Source organism: Hyaena hyaena, unplaced genomic scaffold (assembly GCF_003009895.1).
Source record: "Hyaena hyaena isolate Hyena2069 unplaced genomic scaffold, ASM300989v1 scaffold_281, whole genome shotgun sequence".
Classification (NCBI taxonomy): domain Eukaryota; kingdom Metazoa; phylum Chordata; class Mammalia; order Carnivora; family Hyaenidae; genus Hyaena; species Hyaena hyaena.
Window position 1 is genome coordinate 1,090,312 of NW_024080914.1, and position 22,410 is coordinate 1,112,721.

A 22,410-nucleotide genomic window follows, 5' to 3' on the forward strand; every position below is an offset into this window, starting at 1 on the left:
GCACTCAGACCGTTAGTCCCGTAAGAGGGAGGATGGAGGGCAGCCACCTCTGAATCTAGTTCTAGACTCATCTAGAATCTACCAGTGCCTTGTTAGTTAGTGTTTTCTTATGCCACCCCTGCCCCATTCTTGTCTTCAAATGGGGAAGGTGGGGAAGGCGTATGTAGAATGATGGGGGCTGGGTAGAGAGACTTCCTCCCGGGTGATGGCAGGGTCCCCTTAGATCCTCTGTGTGAGGGTCAGGGAGTGGCTCTGCACATAGAGCCAGGAGCCCCGGGGCTGGAAGGGAATGGAGCCCTGGCTGGGAAGGTGGCTCAATTCTCTGAATATGCATCATAAGAACGGGGTGCCTCGGGTCTCCGTCTCCACCAGGGGTGAAGATAAGATTAAAAGGCTTAGGGGTGCCTGGCTGGCTCAGTTGGTTAAGCATCTGACTCTTGATTTCGGCTCAGGGCTTGTGAGTTCGAGTCCTGCATCAGGCTTGGTGCTGATGGTGTGGAGCCTGCTTGGGATTCTCTCTCCCTCTCTCTTTCTGTCCCTCCCCCACTCACACTCTCAAAATAAATATATAAAACTTAAAAAAACTTAAATTGCTTAGATAGCAGTAGGTACATTTAGATGGAACAGGAGGCATTTCCTGGGTATAAGGTATTACTAGGCAAAGGGGAAGGACCGAAAGAAGTGGAGAGCTCACTCTCCCTGATGAGGGGGAGGGGTCCACCTTTGGTCTCCCATTGAACAGAGGCTGGTTGGCCTGGGAGGTAGTTCTCATGATACTTGGCGCCCCTGTGCACCATGGGATCCCCATCTCTCTCAAGAAGTCGCTTGACCACGTCTCAGCCCCCAGCAGAGAGCACCCCCAAATCCACCCCCTCCCTACAGGCCCACACTTTGGCTGTTTCTTTTAGCTCCCCTTGTTGGCCTAGTTGTGAGCTGGCAGCTGCAAGGCCGAGGAGATTCTGGACACCTGAGGGTGGGAGGGGCGGCCCTGGGCGTGGCTGTGGGTGGCCAAGAGCTCAGTGGGTGTTGCTCCCAGGTTGGCATCCGACCCTTCAGGACCCCAGGTCAAAAAAGGGTCTTATAGGAAGAGAGGGTGGGACGAGGAAAAAGTCAGTGTTATTGCTCTGATTCTGATAAAAAATCACACAGGTGGGCACCTGAGGGGCTCAGTCGTCTGTGTCTGACTTTGGCTCAGGTCATGATCTCGTCGTTCATGAGTTCGAGCCCCGCGTCGGGCTCTGTGCCGACAGCTCAGAGCCTGGAGCTGCTTCAGATTCTGTGTCTCCCTCTCTCTCTGCCCCTCCCCTGCATGTACTCTTTCCATCTCTCCAAAGTGAATAAACTTAAAAAAATTTTTAAAATAAAATCACATGTGCTACTGGCCAGCTGCGAGGTCGTAGGGAAGTTACTTGCCTTTCCTTGGCCTTGCTTCCTCTTCACATGAGACGGGGGAAACTATCTGGATGACCCAAGGGCCTCCTAGCAGGCACATTCTGTGACCCTAGGTTGGCAAGATGGAAAGCGTGGACTTGGCTGCAAACAGACCCGGGTTCGGCCTGTGGGTCCTCCTGGGCCAGTCGGCTAACCTTCTGGGTCTGGTTTGCGCACCGTTAATATGCAGGCGGTGATGTTCCCCACCTCGCCGCCTGCCCTGGAGAGCAGGGTGACGTGCTGCTGGCGAGGCCTGGCTCTCTGCAAGGGCAGGGGACCCAGGAGGGGGTGTGCGCGTCTGCAGAGGCTTTCCGGAGAAAGTGGCATCTCAGCTGAGGCCTGGGAGAAGCGTAGGGATTGACCGGGCGAAGTGCGAAGGGGCAGAGGGTTTCCCGGACGAGGCCCCAGTGTTTGCTGGGAGCTGTTGGTGAGAGGAGGCACGGGCTGTCCAAGACCTGGGAGAGGCTTGGTGTGACTGCACAGGGGACACAGTGAGCCCCAAGAGAGGACAGAGGGCGCTGATGCTGGGGAGGAGGGCAGAGACCAGTTACCCCCAACTCCGTCCCAGCTGTAATTCTGGGTCTTTCGAGGTGGGTCATGGCTTCCCCTTCCCCCTCCCATCCCCCCCCCCCACCGTCGTCTTTCTCTGGCTTCTCCTCCCATTCTTCCAAAGCTCAGCCCTCGGGCGCTCAGGCACAGGGCACGAACAGCACTGGTCTCATCAGCAGGAGTGGTCGGTCCAGGGAGAAGCTCAAGTCCAGAGTTGTCTGACCCTGGATGGTGCAAGAGAATCTGCCTCCCACAGGAGACTCTGGAGGGTCGGGCATGGAGGCTCTCCTGCTGAGAGCACTGTGCACCCGCTGTTGGCCTCAGTTTCCCCGTCTGGCCCCCCACGAGAGAGCGTCTGGAGAATGTAATGGAGGAGGGCTGCGGGAAGCTATGGAAAAGGCAGCTTTTCACCCAGAGTCAAGGCTGATGGGAAGAGCGGGTCAGTGCCTCCCACTGTTCCTAAGGGAAGCTTGGAGGAAGGACTTCCCAGGGACGAAGCGAGTCACGCACAAGAACGGGGCTGGAGGGAGGAAAAGGGACTGTGGACCAGCAATCCAATGCTCTCTCGTGGGAGTTAGCCGAGCTCTATTCTAGGCACTGCTGACCCGCAAAGATTACAAAGATGAGCAAATACAGTTCAGAAATCAGGTCAGAAAAATGTCCCCTGTTTGGGAAGGTGGGCTTGGTCCTTCCTGGAAGGAGGGGGCAGACACAATGACCCCGTAGGAGCATCTCTTCTGCCTCCCCGCCCCCCACCCTCTCAGATCCAGGGCCCAGCAACTTCTAAAGCCGCAGACAAGAAAGCGTGTGGACAACACACTTCCAGACCCCCGTCCTAACTCAGGCAGGGAGCCCCACTGCCCCCTGGGACCCTAAGGTCCCATTGGCTTGGCTCCTATCTAGTTTCTCAGACTCTGCTGGCAGATCTGGTGACAGCTCGGTGGCTCGCTGGCCTTCCCACCAAACCCCTTATCTCCTGGGGCTTGGCCATTCTAGGCTTTGAGGTTTGCCAGCCGCCTGGAGCCACCAAGGCTGGGGCCAAGCAGGGGGGCACAGGGCCGAAGGGAGTCATGGAGGAACGTGGGCCGCACAACTTCTTGGCAGGTTGAAAGGGTTTTGGAGGGAGCCTTATCTTGGGAATGATCAGGAGATGGGATATAAGCCTCTTCCGATTCTGGGGACATAGTCAATCCTACCCCACAAGTCGCTGTTACCCTAGAAGGAGCACCATCGAGCCCCCTTGGCATACGGAGAGGCAGTGCGGGCAAAGGGCCATGGGGCTTGGAGACAGAGGTTCAGGCTCAGCCATTAAACAAATGTCAGCAAGATACTTTGCCCCTCTGAGCCCTGCTTTCTCTAATTCGGTGGACACTTCCCTTCATCTACAAAAGAGGATAATAATAACAATAATATCTCAATATTTGCATAAGGGCCTTACAGACTTCACTTACTTCATCTCGTGTAATCCTGACCATACAATGGAAGGTTTTATTACCTCCTTAGGTGAGGAAACCGAGCCCCTCAGAGATTAAGAGATTCACTCATTGAAGTTCCCATAGCTAGAAAGTGACACAGCCCAGGGGGCAAATAGTGGGAAAGAAGAACAGATAGGGACCTTGGCTGTGACCCAGACATGCCGGGATAGCAAGTAGGCTTCCCTTGTTAGGCTAACTCCATCCGGCTGAACATGGTTCTCTGTGTCACCATGATGAGAAAGGTATCGAGGCCCCGTGAACAGAGGTAGGAATGATGCAGGCTGTGTGACCCTTGTCCCGGGTCAGACTGGGGGCTTCCGGTCTAAGTCCTTCCTCAGTGCTAAACAGTTGGGGGAAACGCAGAGGCAGGGGGCAGCTTATGAGGTAACTATGGCCAGTCGCCGGCTTCCAGGAGCTCGCGGTTGCTGGAGAGGGAGCAGGAGGTGCTCTCTGGAGGATGTGGCAGAGAGAGAACGGACGCTTGCAGAGGGCCCCCAGGCTGGGGGGCCACAGGAGCCCCTCGTGGGCACAAGCAGGCCGTGGTCAAGCGTGAATGGCCGCTCTACGGCCAGAAGACAGGGTACTTAGGGACAAGCGTTGGGATGAGAGGCGTCCGTGCTGTGGAAGGGCCGGGGGTGGGGGTGGGGGGCAGCTGGGGGCAGCAGAGGAGGAAGGGGAGGCAGGGTCACTGCAGCGCCTCCAGAGGTGAAAGAGAATCCAAGGCTGAACTAAGGCAGCCTCAGGGGAGACTGAGAGACGCCCACCCCCACCCGGATGCGGATGTAGGGCTGGAGGGAAGCCAGGGGTGACCCTCAGGTTCTGCATGGAGGGCAGTTCTGTGAAGAGGGGACAGCCAGAGGGGACTCTCTCCACCCTCCCCCCCCCCCCGCCCGCGCCCAGAGGAGAGAGAACAGGAGTGAGCGTGCTGACGCTGGAATGCTCCAGATAGAGGGCAGAGGTGAGGAGGGGTGAGGAGGGAGGGCTGGACAGCTGAGGAAGGGCCTCAGAGTGGCGGGAGATGAACACCAAGGGTGGGGCCCTGAGAAGCGCCCGCAGCCAGGAGCAGAGGAGAGGCCCCAGCAAGAGGGCTGGGTGCGGAGGAAACAGCCAGGCCCAGGTGGCAGAAAGCGTGGAGGGTGGGCTGGGAGGGAGAGAGGGCTCCGTGGACCCACGGCCCACAGCCCGGGGGGCCCTGCACCCAGCTCTTCTCAAAGTCCCCCACCTCCACGGGCAGGCACTGCTCCAGCCTCTGTGCAGGTGGAGGGAAGGGAAATCCAGAGACTTCAACTGATTTGCCCCAAATCTTGAAGCCTGGGAGGAGCAGGGCCGCTCAACAAGGTCTCCTAAACCGGGTCGGTGTGTGTGGGGTCCCCACCATATCGCAAGAAGAGCCAAGGGAGAGAGCGCCAAGAAGGGCCCACTGGTCACAGGTCCAGGTGCTGCAGACTGCTGGGGTCGAGGCGGGCACGCCCTTGGCTGTACTGGTGGGAAGGTCAGCTGTGACCTTGGACAGAGCTCCCTGCCTCACTCACCACCGCCAGCTCGGGACCAAGTGCACTTGCTCCCAACTTGCTCTGGTCTGCAGGGCCTCATGCTCTGAAGAGCCGGTGCTCGAATTATATTGCCTTTAAGTATTAGTAGATCGCACCATTTGATATTGCTGACATGGAACCTGATTTTTGTTTTTGATTGGCAATTTCTTATGGCTCAACCTGATAGTAAAAGGCACGGGCTGGGGAGTGGGCTGGGAAGGTTGGATGGAAGTGTGCAGGCTGGGAGCACCCAGAGCGGGGGAGCCCTGCCCCCTGGTGGCGGGGAGGTAATCTCCCGCTCAGGGCTGAGGGGACATCCTGTGACACCCTGGTCTCCTTCACTCCCCAGCGCCTGTCTGCGCTCTGGACTCTCTCATGGGGTCGGTCTTTAAGAACCCTCATGACCAACCTCTCAGCTAGGATGATGCCCTCAGCCAGCATCTTGGGGATCAGCTGGGTATAGATCCTCCAGTGGAGACTCTCAGGAGCCCCGGCCAGGTGAGGGCTGGCTGCCTTGCCAGAAGCCGTCTTGAGCAGACCTCTTGGTCTTTGCCCTGTTTCTGCCTGACCTGCCCAGACCCTCCGAGATCTCCCCCAGCGTCCTTGGGAACGTCTTCGGTATCCCCTGCCTGACGGACATTACGATAGAGTAACAAGAGATAACAGAAAATGTTATTCGCATTAATGCCCTTGCCTCCAGATGTATTTTGTCCGGTGCTGACTTTTTGGGCTCTTCCATTGAGGTGACGAGGGGTAGGTTGACATCTGAGGTGAGGACCCTGACGGCACCAGGCCAGGAGGCTCTCAGGGCTGCCCAGGGCTGGGACTGAGGGGGCAGTGGCCCATCCTTTGTCCTCAGCTGAACCCTGCACGGAGCCAAGTTCCTCGCACAGGACCGGGATGTGCAGCCCCAGACGCTGGGTAGGAGCAGACACTGGCAGACACTGGCGAGGTGATGAGTCGGGGCGGGAGTGCGCTCGGAGTCGGGGTAAAGGAGGGGGAGGCAGATGCGTCAAGGAGGCAGTGCCCATTTGCCGCACGGGCCAGGAAGTCATCCTCCATCTAGCTGGGGAAAGAGGGGGTCGCCGAGATGCCCCCCTCTGGGCAGTTCTCTGCAGGAACATGGTGCCCTGCTTGCAGGGGGCAGGAGACACTGCCCGGGGTGGGGGCAGAGCAAGGGCAGTGCTCCCGATCAGCCCAGGCTCACAGGCAGGGGCAGCGCCTGGACAGAGGAGAGCATCTGACATGGCCCCATCTGTGTCCCTCCCTCTCTTGACTGGAAAACACACAGTGGGGTCAGAAGGGCCAGACGGGGGTCACAGGCTCCCAGGAAATGCTTTGAAGGCTTTTATCCTTTCTTTTGGTCAGACTATGAGAACTTTCCAAACGTTGACACAAGGGAAGAAAAGCCTATTCTTCCCTGGGCCAGGGCCTTGGTGTCAGGCCGAGGCCAGAGGATGGGAGGGAAGGAGGAGGCCGAGGTGGCGGGCAGAGGCCATAGTGACTCAGCTGGAAAGGGTTGCCCCCGGACACGCACGCGGCCCTCCTCTCCCCACCTCCACCTCCAGGGAGCATCTGGCCCTCTTTCTATTTGTTTATTTTCTTTGGGGCAGGACAGGAGGGAGACTAATGAATAAAGCCGTCCTGTCCGAAAAGAACCCCAAACCAACTCCATTTTTCTTCCAGCCTTGAGGGCTTACATAACCCTGCGCTTTTCTTACCGGCCGCCCTGTCTTACCCTTCCCCGTCCCCCTTCCCCCCTTCCCCTCTCAGCGTTAAGAGCACTCGGAAACCCAGAAATGCTTCTTTTCAGGCCCCAAAGCAGCCCATCTCCTTGGAAGCCTCCAGGGTCGCTATTCAGCTTGAAGTCAGTGTCCAAAAAGAGATAATATATTTGGGGACAGGAGTCTGAATGGCCGTTTCCTCTCCCTCCCGAGGTTGGGGGAGGGCTCGGGCTGGACGTGGGGTCTTAGAGCAAGAAGGGACCTTGATAATCTTCAGACGGACCCACCAGCTGGTCCTGAAAGGCAGAGGGGAGGGAATGTTCCCTAAGATACAGCCATGAGCAGTCATCTGTCACACGTCAGAGGTCCTTGAAACCTGTTTTGTCTTTGAAATTAGGTCAATTTTTCATTCTTCTCTCTGTATGTTATTTGTTTAATATGAAAATAAGATTTCCCCTCAAAGTCTTTGAGTAAAATTGAAATCACAGGAAAAATGCACTTAATCCTGTGGCTTCGAGTACCTCCTGGCACACTAGTTTGAGAAGTGTGGAGCTAATACAACGAACGCTCTTATTGCACAATTAAGGAAACAGTGGCCTGATGGGCTCAGACACTGCCCAAGGTCACTGCTGTCAGTGGCAGAGTTGAGACTGGTCCCTAAGTCTCTTCTTCCCCGGCCAGCCCACTCCACGCCTCTCAGTTCCTGGCAGGGTCTTAAAACACCCTTGTTCCCCATTGTCTCACTCCACCTCCAGAATTTTGTGCTCAGACTCATGCCTCGCTCCTGTCCAAGGTGAACCTGGCCTTGGGTTCCGAGGCTGATGGTGCTCGAAACCCCTGTGTCTGTGCACAGGGATTGCCCAACACACAGCACTTGAGCGAGGTGCGCAGTTACTGGCACAGAGCCAGCTGGTTCCCCGTATTCCTGTTTCTATCCACCTGCTCATTATACTCACGCCCCCTCGTGGTCAGGTCGGGAACACCTTTGAGCCTAAAGTGATTGGACAGGTTCACAGCAAGAGTGGGTCCTGGAGGAAACGGCTTCCTCTTTCTGATCCCTTTCCAAACCCTAGATCAAGAGGCTCTTTCCTGGAGGGAAGAAGTGGGGAGAACATGAGGTAGAGGGCTTACAGTGCCTTTGCTGAAGCAGACCCCTGGACCTCGGGATGCAGATGGAGGATGGGAGGGTCGAGTGTGATGGGGAATTCACAGGTCCGAGCTCTGCCTGCACATCGCCATCCTCACAAAGTGCATCTCCAGGGTGAGACACGGGAGGCTGAGGGACAGTCCAGACAGACTGGGGGGGGGGGAGAGCAGGCCAACAGGAAGGTGACAAGGACAGAAGGGGAAACACACATTAGTATCAGCCAGCATGATGTACGAGGGGCCGAGTGGGCAACAAAGATGGCGGAAGAGGTGGGAAGGCAGCTGGGAGCAGAGTCTGACGAGGAAATGGGGCGGTGGGGACCCACCACGCCGACCTAAGGGAGCGGACCATGGGATGCAGAAATCACAATAAAGAGCATCACTGCCAGTCATGAGGTGCACTCTGGGCGTCACTGCTGGTGACATGTTCATGCCCCGTCCCTGCTAACCTGCGAGCAGGTCGAAGTGTCACTTTCTCTGGTGGCTGAGTGTGGAATTTGCTCAGTGGAGGCGAATTCACTAGTATTAGCCTGAAGCTATAGGAGAAAGGACTTTGGAATCCAGCCAAAAGCTACTGATCTTGGCTCTACTGCTTGTAAGCTGTGTCTCCTGGGCTCCCCGAATCTCAGCTTCTTCCCCTCCCCTCCCCTCCCCTTCCCTGGAAGCACCTTTTCTCTCACCCCCTAGGCCCCCAGTCTCCAAGTGTCTAAATCCTGACTAACCTTCAGGCCCTCTGGTCCCAATGCCACCTTTCTCTGTGAAGTTTTTCTTGAGTGAAACAGCCAGGTATGGAGGGAAAACTCAACTCCTGGTTGTTAGTTACTGAACTGGTTTCCTGGTCTAAATGGGGATAATAATATTCTTGAACAAAATGTCACCTTTCCCTTTGCACACCCCTACTACCTCATGGGTACCTCATCTGTGGCACTTACCACTTCCTGCCTGTTTTTAAATTTTTTTTAATGTTTACTTATTTTTGAGAGAGAGAGAGAGAGACAGAGTATGAGCAGGGGAGGGGCAGAGAGAGAGGGAAACACAGAATCCGAAGCAGGCTCTGAGCTGTCAGCACAGAGCCCAATGTGGGGCTCGAACTCACGAACCATGAGATCCTGACCTGAGCTGAAGTAGGGTCTGACGCTCAACCGACTGAGCCCCCCAGGTGTCCCCCACTTCCTGCCTGTTTTATGGCTGCCTCCCTTTTGGCTTGGAATGTCCTCAAGGCCAGAACTTACATAGAATGAATCTCGATGACTCCTGGACCTTCCTTAGAATCTGGCACCCAGGAGACACTAAAGGAAGTGGCGTGTAAATGTGTGGAATTGCCTGGATCTTCCTGCAGCAGCCACGTCATTACACACGAGGACATCTTTTCCTTTTGCACATCTGTTAATGTCGGTAACTAGTTATTGGGGTTTTCATGTGTTCAGGAAAAAGAGTAAATGTATGAAAAATCAAGACCAAACAAACAGGAAGGGAGGATGGAGGGCCTCCAAGGATAGGCTCTGGACCGCGCAGGATAAGAGCTCCCACCACGTGGGAAAGTGTGGTCTGTTCTCTCTCTTCTTCTGATCCTCTCACTCATGAAATACTTCTGGAGCACCTACTATGTGTCCTAATCATACGTCAAGGTAATGAAAACGTATTATGCCTAAATCCTTAGTTCAGTAACTTATTTGTAGTAGAAGACGGGTGATACGCCAGATCGACGTCCCATAAAACCAACAGTTGGTGATGTACCTGCGTGTGTATATGGAGACTCAGAGGAAAGTGTTAGTTAAGGTTGTGTAGATCAGAGGTCACAGAAGAGGAGTCATTTGAACTGGGCTCTGAAGGATATTTGAGTATGCAGGGACAAGGTCAGAGGGGAGGCCAGGGAGGGAGAAGAGCATGAACGCATGGGTGTGGAGAGTAGGGAGCACCTCGTTTGCCCAAAGCTGGCCGCAGGAGAGAAGAGGTGGGGAATAAGGCTGGAAAGGAGGTTTGGAAGCAGATCAGAGAAGGCCGCTTGCGCCCAGCTGAGTCTGGTCTCTCCTAGATCGATAATGCAGACACACTGACATTTCCTGAGCCGGGGACGGCACCGAGATGGTGACAGTACAATGAAAAGCGGGTGGGCTTGGGAGACAGAGGACCTGAGCGTGAGACCAGCCTACCCTCCACTGGATAAATGCTTGCAGGTTCATGGTCGGAGCTGTGCTTCGGGAAGAGCAGGAGTGCAGTGTGGGAAGGACTTGGGGAGAGAAAGCAGACAGATGAGTGGAGGCTGTGCGGGGAGTCAGCCGACAGGCATAGAGGACCCGAAGTCAGGACAGGAGATGAGGGGAAGGGGCCTAAGTGGCAAATTCGTAGCATGTGATGAATGTTGGCGTGGGGAGAGTCTGAGTGTGGTAACTCAGAAGACGATGGAGTCCTTAGCTGTCCGGGAACCCAGGGTTTGTTCGCAACAGGGAACGAAGGCAAGTAGCGTTAGTACCCAAAGTTCCTTTCAGGCAACTCGTCACAGAAAACAGATGAGGTCTTTGCTTAGGGTCACTTCCCTGCTTGCCAGCCTGACGGGTTTTAGAAGAAGGTGCACGGCTCTCCCTTGGATCTTCTGCCATGGCCCTGTGAGGGGGTCAAAGCATCCTTTCCAGCGACGTAACTTGGCATGGCCCACTTGTATGCCCAGGGCCATGTCCAAGCTCAGTCTCTCTCTCCATCTTCCTGCTGACCCAGAGGAGAGATGGACTAGTGCCTTGGGACTTGCTTTCTCCCGGCTTTTGAAGCAAGTATTTGTAACCCTCTGCAGCATTAGTGAAGCATGGGTAAGCCTGGGTCCCTCCCCTTGTGCGGATCTGCCTCGAGGTCTCCAGAGGCTCGGTGCCCCCGTTGCCTAGGAGCTAAACCAAGGCTGCAGCCCTCACTTGGGCCTCTCTGTCTAGAACAGCTTCATCTCTTCCTCAGTCTTTGGTTAACAAACTGTACCCGGCGCTAGGGAAACAGGTGAAAGTCACAGTCAGTGGCCTTACATGAAGAACTGACAGCTGACAAACAACGGTGGCCAAACCATTGCAGAGCACTCTGATGTTCTAAAATAGGAATGTGTACAAGCCCAGGCTTCATGGACCCACGCTGGGGTGTGGCCAGGGGGATGGAGAACACCAACTATTTCTGGGATGGTCAGGGAAGGCTTCAAAGGGGGCAACTAACACTTGAGTCGAGTTTTGAAAGATCAGCAGGAGGTCCCCAGGTAGGCACGGGGCGAGGTGGTGCGACGGCAGGTTCAAAGGCAGAAAGGATGAAGGGATGAGGCTCTCTCCAGAGCTGGGGTCTGGGGTGCGTGTGCAAAAGAGGCAGGGGTAATGCCACCAAGTAGGCAGAGACCAAACCATGCAGGGCCTTGAATGCTACGCTCAGAGGGTTACAGTTTATCCTAAAAGCAGTAGGGAGCCCTGGATCATTTTGAGTCATGACAGTCACTACAGCTGCGTGTCCTGGTTCCAGAGCAGAGCTGGGCTCAAGAAGGGCTTGGACAATCCACCCCCCCCACCTCCAGTTTGGAGAACACGTGATTCTGGAGCTCGGGGATAAATCCAGGCGGGCAGCCTGGGGTATAGAGCAGTATCTGTTGAGGACGCGGGCTGGACATCACCGTAGGTGTGACTGGCCTTGGTCTTAGAGAGATAGTCATCAGTACAATTCTTCGAGAATGGAGAAGTTTATGGTCTCCCTTTCATCATTTGGGGGCTGTTTTGATCCTCAGAGTTTGTCCTTGGGAGCTGGCTTGGACTAGTTTGGGGACACAGCGCCCTCTGGAGGTAGGACTCTTGTGTGTGCCCGGTTGGGGCAGCGACAAACCCCTTCCAGAGTTGGGTCCCTGCTGCCTTCCCAGGAGCCCGGCCAGCTTGGGGGTGGGGCGGTGCGGTCTGTTTATCCGCTTCTGCCTCTTACCCCCACAGAGAACAAAGCTGCCTGGCTGTGGGAGGTGGCCCAGCAGCTGGGGACAGCTGGCGGAGGCAGAGAGAAAGGCTGGCAACAGCAGGCACATGGCCGGAGGCGGCTATCACAACAGAGCTCCGACCAGTAGCCTAAATCTCCAGTGCCATGAACCCATGGACCTCACGCTGGGCTCTGATGCCCCCGGCTCTGCCTTTTCCCGCTCAGCGGGGACCCTCGACCCAGAGCCCCACAGAGGCGCTTCCCCAGAGCACCCGTGAGAATGGACCTGGGGTGCACAGACACAGTTGCTACGAAAGTCCTGGGGGCGCACATGACTCAGTCTTGGAGTCGGGAGTTCAAGCCCTGCGTTGGGTGTGGAATCTACTTATTTGTAAATAAATAAGTAGGAAGGAAGGAAGGAAGGAAGGAAGGAAGGAAGGAAGGAAGGAAGGAAGGAAGGAAGGAAGTTCTGGACCTGAATCTGGAAGACCTGGGTTCTGGTTCCAACTCTACTATTAATCTACTTGGGGCAAATCTCCTGAGCTCCTTCCTTCCTTCCTCCCTTCCTTCCTTCCTCTCTTTCTCTCCCTCTTCTCTCTCTTTCTTTTTTAATGTTTATTTATTTTTGAGATAGAGAGAGAGAGTGAGCAGGAGAGGGGCAGAGAGAGAGGGAGACACAGATTCCGAAGCAGGCTCCAGGCTCTAGGCTCCAGGCTCTGAGCTGTCAGCACAGGGCCTGATGTGGGTCTTGAACATACAAACCACAAGATCATGACCTGAGCTGAAGTCAGGCGTTAACCGACTGAGCCACCCAGGCGCCCCTCCTCAGCCTGTTTCTAATGACTTTTGTACTTACTTTGTGGTGTGAGGGTCAAATTACATATTTTATGAACAGCAACGTGATAACACAATGATCACAGACTGTCATTTGGGGAATGAGAAGCAAGCTTCCCTTGGGCCCCAAGAACTTCCATTCCACAGGGTAGGCGGAATCCTTCCTCAGCACAAAGCTAGGACTTCGACGATGGATCCCCAGATGTCGCCCGAGGACGTACGGGGTAGAGATGGCACTGAAGAAGCAGGCATCCCGGTCCTCCATGAGTGTGGGTGAAAGCTTGAATCTCCTCTATCAACTCTCTGCAAAGTGCTTGTCCATCCTGCCCTTGAGCACCTCCGGGCACAGAGCACTGCGTACCTCCCAAGAGGCTCTTTTCACATTTGAATGTCCTGGTTGTTATATTTTTCTTTGTCACGTCAGTCTGGGATCTTTCCCTCTGTGGTGTGGGTTCATTGGCCCTGGTGATTCCTCTTGGAGCTCAAAGAATAGGTCCAAAGCCCTGTGCATGTGATTGCCCTTCAAACCAAGTATTTGCAGAGAGCCGCTCACATCCCTCCGATCGTCTCTTCTCCCGACTAACGACCCCATTTCCTTCAGCCATTTCTTTCACCATCTGGGTCTGAATCCTGTCATATCCTGATTGCTCCTTGAGACTCAAAACTGCAGGTACAGGTTGAGCACAGCAGAGCAGAATCAACAACTCTCTTATTCTAGATACTTTAATTCACCGAAAGTAGCTCAAAATAGCACTGCTTTTTTGGCAACCAAAATGCATCACATCTTTCCAATCCAGAATTGCTCAGATAATTTTTGGACCCAAATATATAACCCAACACTTATTCTTTTTGTTAGATTTAGCCCATTCCTCTGGCTCCTTTTGGATCCTAATTCTACCCCAGACCTTGCATTTGCGATCTGCCCCAGCTTCGTGTCATCCTCATAACTGATGGCCTTGTGTTCTATAGGTTTGGATGAAATTAATGTTACAAATGGGCGTGCCTGGGTGGCCCAGTTGGTTAAGCGTCTGACCCTTGGTTTCAGCTCAGGTCATGAACTCCAGGTTTGTGAGTTCGAGTCCGGCATCAGGCTCATTGCTGACAGTGAGGAGCCTGAGTGCGATTCTTTCTCTCTCCCCCTCTCTCTGTCCCTCCCCCCCTCCCTCTCTCTCTCTCAAAATAAATAAACTTAAAAGAAATTAATGTTACAAACATTGAAGAGAGGAAGGCCAAGGACAAAGCTCTCTGGCACATCGCTAGAAAACAGATTCTAGGCTATCATGATCCACTTACTAGTACCATTGATTTTTGTATGTTTTAGTCACCAAAATCAGAGTTCATATTTCTGGCTTATCCTCAAGGATATATGGAGAAATCTTCGCAAAAATCTTGCACAGATACGCTTTATCTATTGCATTCCTGTGACTTGCCCATCTCGTAACCTTGACCTAGAAAGAAGTTAGGTTAGTTGATGTGACTCATTGTTGGTAACTGCATGATGGGTCCTCTGGATAATTTGCCCTTCTCCCACCTTGCCCAAGTACTCAGAATCTTAATGCTCCGTTGTTCTAGAATCTTGCTTGGGTCAATATTTTACCTGTTTGTCTGTGGTTTGTGAAATGTGCCTTGTTTTTCTTTTTGAAAATTAAAATAAGAGGCACCTGGGTGGCTCAGCTGGTTAAGCTTCTGACTCTTGATTTTGGCTCAGGTCATGATCTTGTGGTTAGTGAGTTTGAACCGTGTGTCAGGCTCTGTGCTGTCAGCACAGAGCAGAGCCTGCTTGGGATTCTCTCCCTCCCTCCCCGTCCCCTTCTCTTGTGCGCATGCTATCTTTCAAAATAAATAAACTAAAACTAAAATTAAAATAGAAAAATTATGTTCACTCAACCACAACTTTCCAGGACTGCTTCCATCTGCTTATAGTTCCTCAGAGTCTCTTATGAAGATTTCACATCTTTTCCAGTTTGAGGATCAAGTGAGAAGGTACACTAACGGGCAAACTTTAAAATGGTATTAGAGATACGGGGGCTGTGCTTGTTTTTAATATTACTACTACTGTTGAGTACTGAATAGGGCTTTACCTGAGCTCTAAATAATAATCCTTCAAACTTCAGAATTCTAGAGCTTCCCTTTTGCTCCAAAGTAGCTAAGGGTAGCGATTTCATTCGCATAAAAGTCCCAAGTGGGTGAACGCTGGAACATTCAGGATTCTCACCCATTGGTGATGGCCAACGTCTACTTGGGGGGGGGGGGTTAAATGGACCCAAATGATTTCGTTTTCCAGGTGTCGGGCTGTGGGGAAGATGGGGTTAGGGAGCAGTGTGAAGAAGGATAATGTGACGGTTCAGATTTTCTGGAATGGAGGATGGGACGAGCTTCTCTGTTCTCAAAGGACCAAACTCCCCGGAGATCACCCTCCTCCTTCCCAGAAGGTCTGGCCATCAGATCCAGAGTCCAAGGGCTCCAGTGATTGAAATCCTATCTCCGCTGGAAAAGTACAAGCTACTCCTTGGGCAGAGGCACCGGCACCTTGTATGAAGTGAGCTGTCTCCTATTTCAGAGTCTTGTCCCACTTTCTTCTATCAGGACAAACAGCAATCCTGAACTTGAACTTGTGCGGACATGACTGCTAATCCACACCAACTCTCCTACTTCACCCAGTCAAGGCCACTTTGCCACCTCTGACCTGGCATTTCCCTCTGCCCTTGGGGAAGCGTCCCCGCACCGCCAGGAGGCCTCGGTGTGGTGGTTCCTCCTTCACCATCGCTCGGGTCCTGCCCGTGCTACTCCCAACCCCACCTGCCCCAGACTGAATCCCCCCAGATGATGCAAACAGATGATAGTGATGGTGATGATACACAATGAAATGGTCCAGGTCCTTAGAGAACATCTCGAAGGGTAAAGGATGGGCAGTTTCTGCTGTTTTCTGAGCCAGCTGAGTACCTTGGTATCACCAGCGAGTGCTGCCTTGGGCCCTGGGGAAGGCGGGGAAATGAAGGGTTTGTGTGTTTTAAGTTGGGGAAGGGTAGCCTGGAAGGATTTCAACAGGATAGTCTTCCTTGCTCTGCCATTCGTGAGGGTGGGGAGGGATCCTATTTCAGAATTAGAGATCTTGACAGAACTGGTTTTGCGGGGAAAGTAGAACCACCTTCTGGCTCCACCTTCAAGGAACTTATTACTTTCTTTTCTGCCTCTCCCAAGAATTACAAAGATCAGACTGCACTGCGATGATTTGCTCACTGGATGTGTGTCTGGCTCAGTAGGTTGTGAGTTCTTGGAGAGCAAGGATGAGGTCATTTTCAGCATTGACTTACCAGCCTCTTGCCCAGCGTGCGGCATATAGCAAGTGCTCAGTAAATATGTGCGAATAGTGAGATGGGTGAGAGCAAAAGAAACGTTACTTCTTCCTTCATTGTGGGCGGTGGCCGGGAGTTGGCTGGATTTCTGCAATAACCCCCATTGTGCTGTCTATCTCCCTCCAGATGACGTCAGTTGCCAAGGTGTATTACAGTCAGACCACTCAGACAGAGAGCCGGCCCCTCATGGGCCCAGGGGTCCGACGGCGGAGGGTCCTGACGAAAGACGGCCGCAGCAACGTAAGAATGGAGCACATCGCTGACAAGCGCTTCCTCTACCTCAAGGACCTGTGGACGACCTTCATCGACATGCAGTGGCGCTACAAGCTTCTGCTCTTCTCCGCCACCTTTGCAGGCACCTGGTTCCTCTTCGGCGTCGTGTGGTACCTGGTGGCTGTGGCCCACGGAGACCTGCTGGAGCTGGGGCCCCCGGCCAACCACACCCCCTGTGTGGTGCAGGTGCACACACTCACTGGGGCCTTCCTCTTCTCCCTCGAATCCCAGACCACCATTGGCTACGGCTTCCGCTACATCAGCGAGGAGTGCCCGCTGGCCATCGTGCTGCTCATCGCCCAGCTAGTGCTCACCACCATCCTGGAAATCTTCATCACGGGCACCTTCCTGGCGAAGATCGCCCGGCCCAAAAAGCGGGCCGAGACCATCCGCTTCAGCCAGCACGCCGTCGTGGCCGCCCACAACGGCAAGCCGTGCCTTATGATCCGAGTCGCCAACATGCGCAAGAGCCTCCTGATTGGCTGCCAGGTGACAGGCAAACTGCTCCAGACCCACCAGACCAAAGAGGGTGAGAACATCCGGCTCAACCAGGTCAATGTGACTTTCCAAGTAGACACTGCCTCGGACAGCCCCTTCCTCATTCTGCCCCTTACATTCTACCACGTGGTCGATGAGACCAGTCCCTTGAAAGACCTCCCCCTTCGCAGCGGGGAGGGGGACTTCGAGCTGGTGCTGATCCTCAGCGGGACCGTGGAATCCACCAGCGCCACCTGCCAAGTGCGCACTTCCTACCTGCCGGAGGAGATCCTCTGGGGCTACGAGTTCACACCCGCCATCTCGCTGTCAGCCAGTGGCAAATACATAGCTGACTTCAGCCTTTTTGATCAAGTGGTGAAAGTGGCTCCTCCTAGTGGCCTCCGTGACAGCACTGTACGCTACGGAGACCCCGAGAAGCTCAAGTTGGAGGAGTCGTTAAGGGAGCAAGCGGAGAAGGAGGGCAGCGCCCTAAGTGTGCGCATCAGCAACGTCTGACAGCCTGGACCCCCACCTCCCCATCTCTCTGGACTCTCCTCTTTGGGCACCCTGGGTGAGGGCTATCACCCAGGCCTGCTGGAGAGCCCCAGAGGCACCCCGTTCTCCATTCCCTCTGCTTTAACCTGTGGCCTGTGGGTAGGCTAGGCCAACTGGAGTCCGAGCTTCTTTCCATCGTCCCCTTCACCCCACCCCACTTCTACCCAAGACACGCAACTCCCTAACGCCAGGGTGGGGGAAGGAGAGGGAAGATTAGGCTGAAGCGGCTTAGAACGCATCAGTCATGCTTGGAGATTCACATTCGGAGGACCATGCAGTTGGATGGATAGACTCCCCCCACCTCCCACCGCCAATCCGTGAAGTTTGGAGGCTGGAGCCCCCACCCGCCTCTAATTTCCCACCCAGCTAGTTCCCTGAGGCAAGACTCTAATGGTCATTTTGGAGTCTGTGCCCTCCGAAATCTGGGAATCTGGGTTCTCTACTGACCCCTATTGAAAGGAGTCAGGGTTTCTCATAGTGTAGTTAATTTCTGCTGGCACCTTCTGATGAGAACCCAGAACCTCGGTCACCCCCATTTTCCTCCTCCTATCTTCTCGAGTGGACCCTTTCTTAGGATGCTCAGTTCTCTCACGAAGCCGCCTCTGCTCCCAGAGAATAGAGGCTGACATGCACCCATCCTCGAGTGCCGAGCGACTGATGCAGGCCCTAGTCCAAAACCTTGACCCTGTCCTCCAGGCAGCCCTGAGAGGATTCGTCTCCCTGTGACCCGTGGATGGGATGGCCCTTGCCACTGTGTTCCCAGGCCCCATGGGAAGGTCTGGAAATGGTGTTCCAGGCACTTACAGGGCACAGCTTCCCCAGGAAAGTGATGTTATCCCTACCATGCCGGATGAGTAAATTCTCAGATCTCGACTGCTGTGTGGAGCCTCTGGGGATTGGGGGTCCTTCATTAGGGTTTGGGCCGGGGCAGAAGTCTGGCCCACAGACACCATTCTCCCTTGTCACCTCTGTCACCCTTCTGCAAAGCGCCAGCTATTGCATTGGGCAATGCTGGCAAGAAGGGAGACCCCACCTCCTAATCCAACATCCGGGGTCTCCCTTAGCCATTCCTGAGAGTTGGGGCAAAGTGGGCACCGGGCCCGTCTCCCCTCTCCTCTGCCGTGAAGAGGAAGAAGTTAAAGGGCATACTTTAGGTCGATGTCGGGCCAGTCCTTGTTCCCTGGCGGGGACTGTGGGAGGGGCCAAGAAGGGCATTTGGGCACCAGAACTTTCTCTAAAGCCCGGAATTCTGGAATTCCGAGTGCCTCCTGATCTCACTTAGGTACCAGGAGGCCCCTGCGGGGGGGCTTGGCGTAGAGCCCTTGTGTGAATCAAGTGGCAGTTTGTTAAGGTTGACTGAGCCAACCGCTCCGAGCTCCACACTAGCACAGGCCGTGTCCGCGCGTCTGCGTGCGGAGCTTTACGTAGAAACACACGGTTCTGAGGCTGGAGCTGTGGTCACCGCCCACTACGACGGCACAAGACCCTCTTCTATGCATCTCTCCTTGAATTCCACTAACTCCACCTTGAAAATGAAGACCCACCATTCTTCCCCAACCCCAAACCCCCGCCAACGCTCCCTAGCTCTCCGGAAAATGAGAGCCAGAAAAACTTGAAAATCTGACACAGAGACCAGAAGGCAAAGGGCTGATTTCTGGGCTCTTGACTTTATTCAACGTTAGACTTACCTGACTTCTTTCCATGTGTAAGGGCCCAAATTACTGAAGTGTGTGTGTGTGTGTGTGTGCGTGCGCGCGCGCATGTGTGTGTGTGTGTGTGTGTGTGCGCGCCTACCTTCTCCGTCACCAAGCCATCCTCCACTACTTCCTTCTGTGCATGGCTGTGTCCCTCCTGAGGAAATCCTCTCTCCCGAGGCCCCCGCTGTCTATTCCAGGCCCCCAGACTCTGCTCAGATTCCCGCATAACAGAATAAGGACATTTTCTGACTTAACCTTTTCGATTCTCCTCCAGAACCCCAGACTTTGCTCTAAGCTGCACTTTAAATCATACTGTTCTTTTAACACAACCTGGCTTCCTCTCCCGTCGGCCTCCCCGGGGAACAAACACTCCCTCAACCCTAACCGGCTCTTTGTACTCCAGCCTCTTCCTTGGAGCTGAGATCCTTTTTCCGGCTATCGGACAAGCTTTAGAAGCAGCCAGGTCTGGTGAGAAATGGGCCCCCAGAACCACGGCGACCGTGGACTTGGGGTGTCAGGAGAGCACTAAGCGCCCCTGTTAGCCCAGAGATTCCAGAGGCCAAGACAAGGGGAGGGCACTCAGGGTGTGACCAAGACAGGGGGTGGTGCTGACGAGGGAACTCGTGAAGCCGAGCCTCCCTTGTACTAGAGTCACGGTGGAGGCTTGGGAAGTAGCACATGGTACAAACGGGAGGTTTACCTAAGGAGAAAGAGACAGAGATAATATATATGTAGAGAGACGTATGTATATAGATGCTTATAGGACCAAATATACTGAATGTACAGAGAGGAGATCTTAGCGCTGGGGCGCTTATGTTGCTCCGGCTTGGGGGTAGGGCTCCCCGCATTTCCCGACTTCTGACCAGCGATCCTGGTCTCCGATCCTGGTCCCCATATGCAAGCGCGACAGCCAGGGTCCCCGATCCTGGTCCCCGTATGCAAGCGCGACAGCGGATGAGGCCTTCGGGTGTGATGACGGGAGAGAGAGGCGTGGGAGCCGCTCTTCAGAAGTGCAGAGACGCCCATGAGGCTGCTACCCTGCGTGCTGAGGCCCGGGAGGAGGGGACGGGGGACACGCAGGAGGGCGCTCCCAGCCGGCACCTAGAGTCCACTTTGGCTGCGCGCTCGCCCCAGCAGTGTCCTGTCACTGTAGCACTTTTTTTTTGGTTTTAAAATAAAAGCACCTTCTGTTTGCTGGTCTCGAAGCATGCTGTATTTCCCCGTCTTCCGCAGGGGTGGGGGCGGCCGCAGCTCCAGCCCCCAGCGGGGAGGCTGTCCCACCAGAAGCCGTGTGGGAGGCACGGAGGGGGAGTCCCCCGCCCCAGACCCCAAACGCCAGGACTACAGAGGTGTCGGGCTCCAGCCAGGCCCCGAGGCAGAGCCCCGGCCCTCACCCTGGATGCATAGGGCCCCAGCGCCCCAGCGGAAGACCCCGTCCTGGCACTGGGGAGGGCAGGAAAAGGGGGAGCGGGGCCACTCGCTGCCCCAGGGGAGGGTGCAGTCCCACAAGAGAATTCTGAAATCCTGACTCGGTGCTTCACCTCTTTAGCCACCGCCCACCCCTGCCAGCTAAGGTTTCCCTAGGAGACCTGAGCAGGGAAGAGAAAGCAGCTCTAATGCTGCAAGTCAGAGATGTAACCCTCCCCCCCAACCCCCCAGCTGCTACCCAGGCCCTTCCCGACCCCCGACCGTGAGCCTAGTTTGTAAGAGAACACACCGCCCTGGGTGTAAAGTTGGCACTGGCCTGCAGGCTTCTTTCCTAACGGCCAGCTCTGCTGACGCACCCCTGTCCAGGGAGGGCTTTTCCATTCCCTGCATTAGGACCAAACCAGCGCTTTTTACATAGTAAGAAAAGACACGAGCTTGTTTGGTTTATTTTATTTTATCCCATTGAGAATATGCTGCTAAATAAGATGGACAATCTCTGCTCTTTAGCTTCTGTTAGAAGTCAAAGCCAATCCTTGGGCTGAACTCACAGGCCTGAGAGAATAGAGGGTCCAGTAAGGAGGGAGCGGAAGAACTGAGCACAAGGCCAGGGGCCCTTCCCCTTTACCGCTGTCATCCAGCCCCTCCCTCCTCCGGCAGCTCCCTTCAACCTTAGAAGCCTTTAGCAAATACATTTCCCACTCAGTTGTTTGTTGTTTTTTTTTTTTAAAGCTAAGACCCAAAAATCTGGATACTGGCTCAGCTCACTCCAGGAAAGTCAAGTTGCTTTGGGTCCTGGGCACTGTGCCCTTCAGCCAGTGATTCGCGTGCGAGCTTCCCTTCCATGCTACTGTGTATACACGTTCCTTACACATCCTCGAGCCTCTATAAGCCCATTCACTTAATTGTTGGGCATTTTGCCCCAACATCTGAAGAAATGGGTTTCTCTTCCACTCTTACCCAGCACTCACCAGAAAAAGATCTGGGTGTCGGTGCCCAGTCCTGAACCCTTTCTACCAAGAAGGAACACATCCCAGAGTCACTGACTCCTGTTCCCCAGAAATGGAAAGGACAGAGGGAGGAGAAGGGAGGAAATGGGTCTCTTACCATCATCGACAGATACTCACCCGTGACATGTAGGAAACATTCAGTCCCTTACACTTTGAAGAGAGTTGCAAACTTGTGTGGGAAACAAGATAAAGTAACAAGTCACGTGCACGAGGCCAATGACAAGCAGCGTCACTAAGGACCAGGTGTGCCATGCACAACGCGTGCCAGAGAGCGAGACCTCTGTGGACAGTACTTCACAGGGACGGGCGCTGGGCAAGGGATGATAACAATCTCCAGGGTCTGGTTAGAACACTTTGATGGAAGATTCAATAAATATCAGCAAATGCCGAGTTCCTCTTATGTGGATGGTAGCAGTACCATTCAAACAGCAGGAATAGACATGACACGTGCCTCGAAGGAGGGACAGCCTCGCTGGGCTCTGCTCTGCTATTCTTCTGTGCCACTCCCTCCTGCCTGCCAGCCCCAAGCCTTGCCAACCCTTACGATGCTCTTCTCAGACCAAAACGGCTGTTACAAGCTACAGCAGCACCACATACCCCTTCCTGGCACCGATCAGAGCGGCAACTTTAGTTGTGAATGGACTTCACTAGTGTAGGTCTCACTCACTACACTTTAAGTGCCATATGAATGGGACTCACATCAGTGTATGGTCACGGGCACAGCCTGGCACTTAGGCCAGAACCCACATGTATGATATACTCAAGAAGTGCAGCACAAGGAAGCAAGGAGGGAGGGAAGAAACTTGCCTGAAATTCACACCGCTATACACAGCGGAGCTCCTGCGGCTGATAAATGCCCACAGAGGACTTAGGTAACATATTTCCTAAGGCACGACATAATTAACTGTTGAAAAAAAAAAAATAGAACAGACAATAAACTCTACTGTGCTGCAAAGAGAGAGAGCATTTCCACTGTTAAGGTCTCAGGAGAGGGGACAGAGGAGGAGA

General features: G+C 54.2%; 1 protein-coding gene across 1 annotated transcript in view; it reads left to right on the plus strand.

Moving 5' to 3' along the window:
• KCNJ10 (potassium inwardly rectifying channel subfamily J member 10) overlaps positions 1-20,167 on the plus strand; it is a 30,170-nt gene extending 10,003 nt beyond the window's left edge. The window contains exon 2 of the mRNA XM_039246402.1: positions 16,092-20,167. Within this exon, the coding sequence (XP_039102333.1) occupies positions 16,092-17,231 (1,140 nt within the window). The 3' untranslated portion in view covers positions 17,232-20,167. The remainder of the gene's footprint in view (positions 1-16,091) is intronic.
• The last annotated feature ends 2,243 nt before the right edge of the window (positions 20,168-22,410 follow it).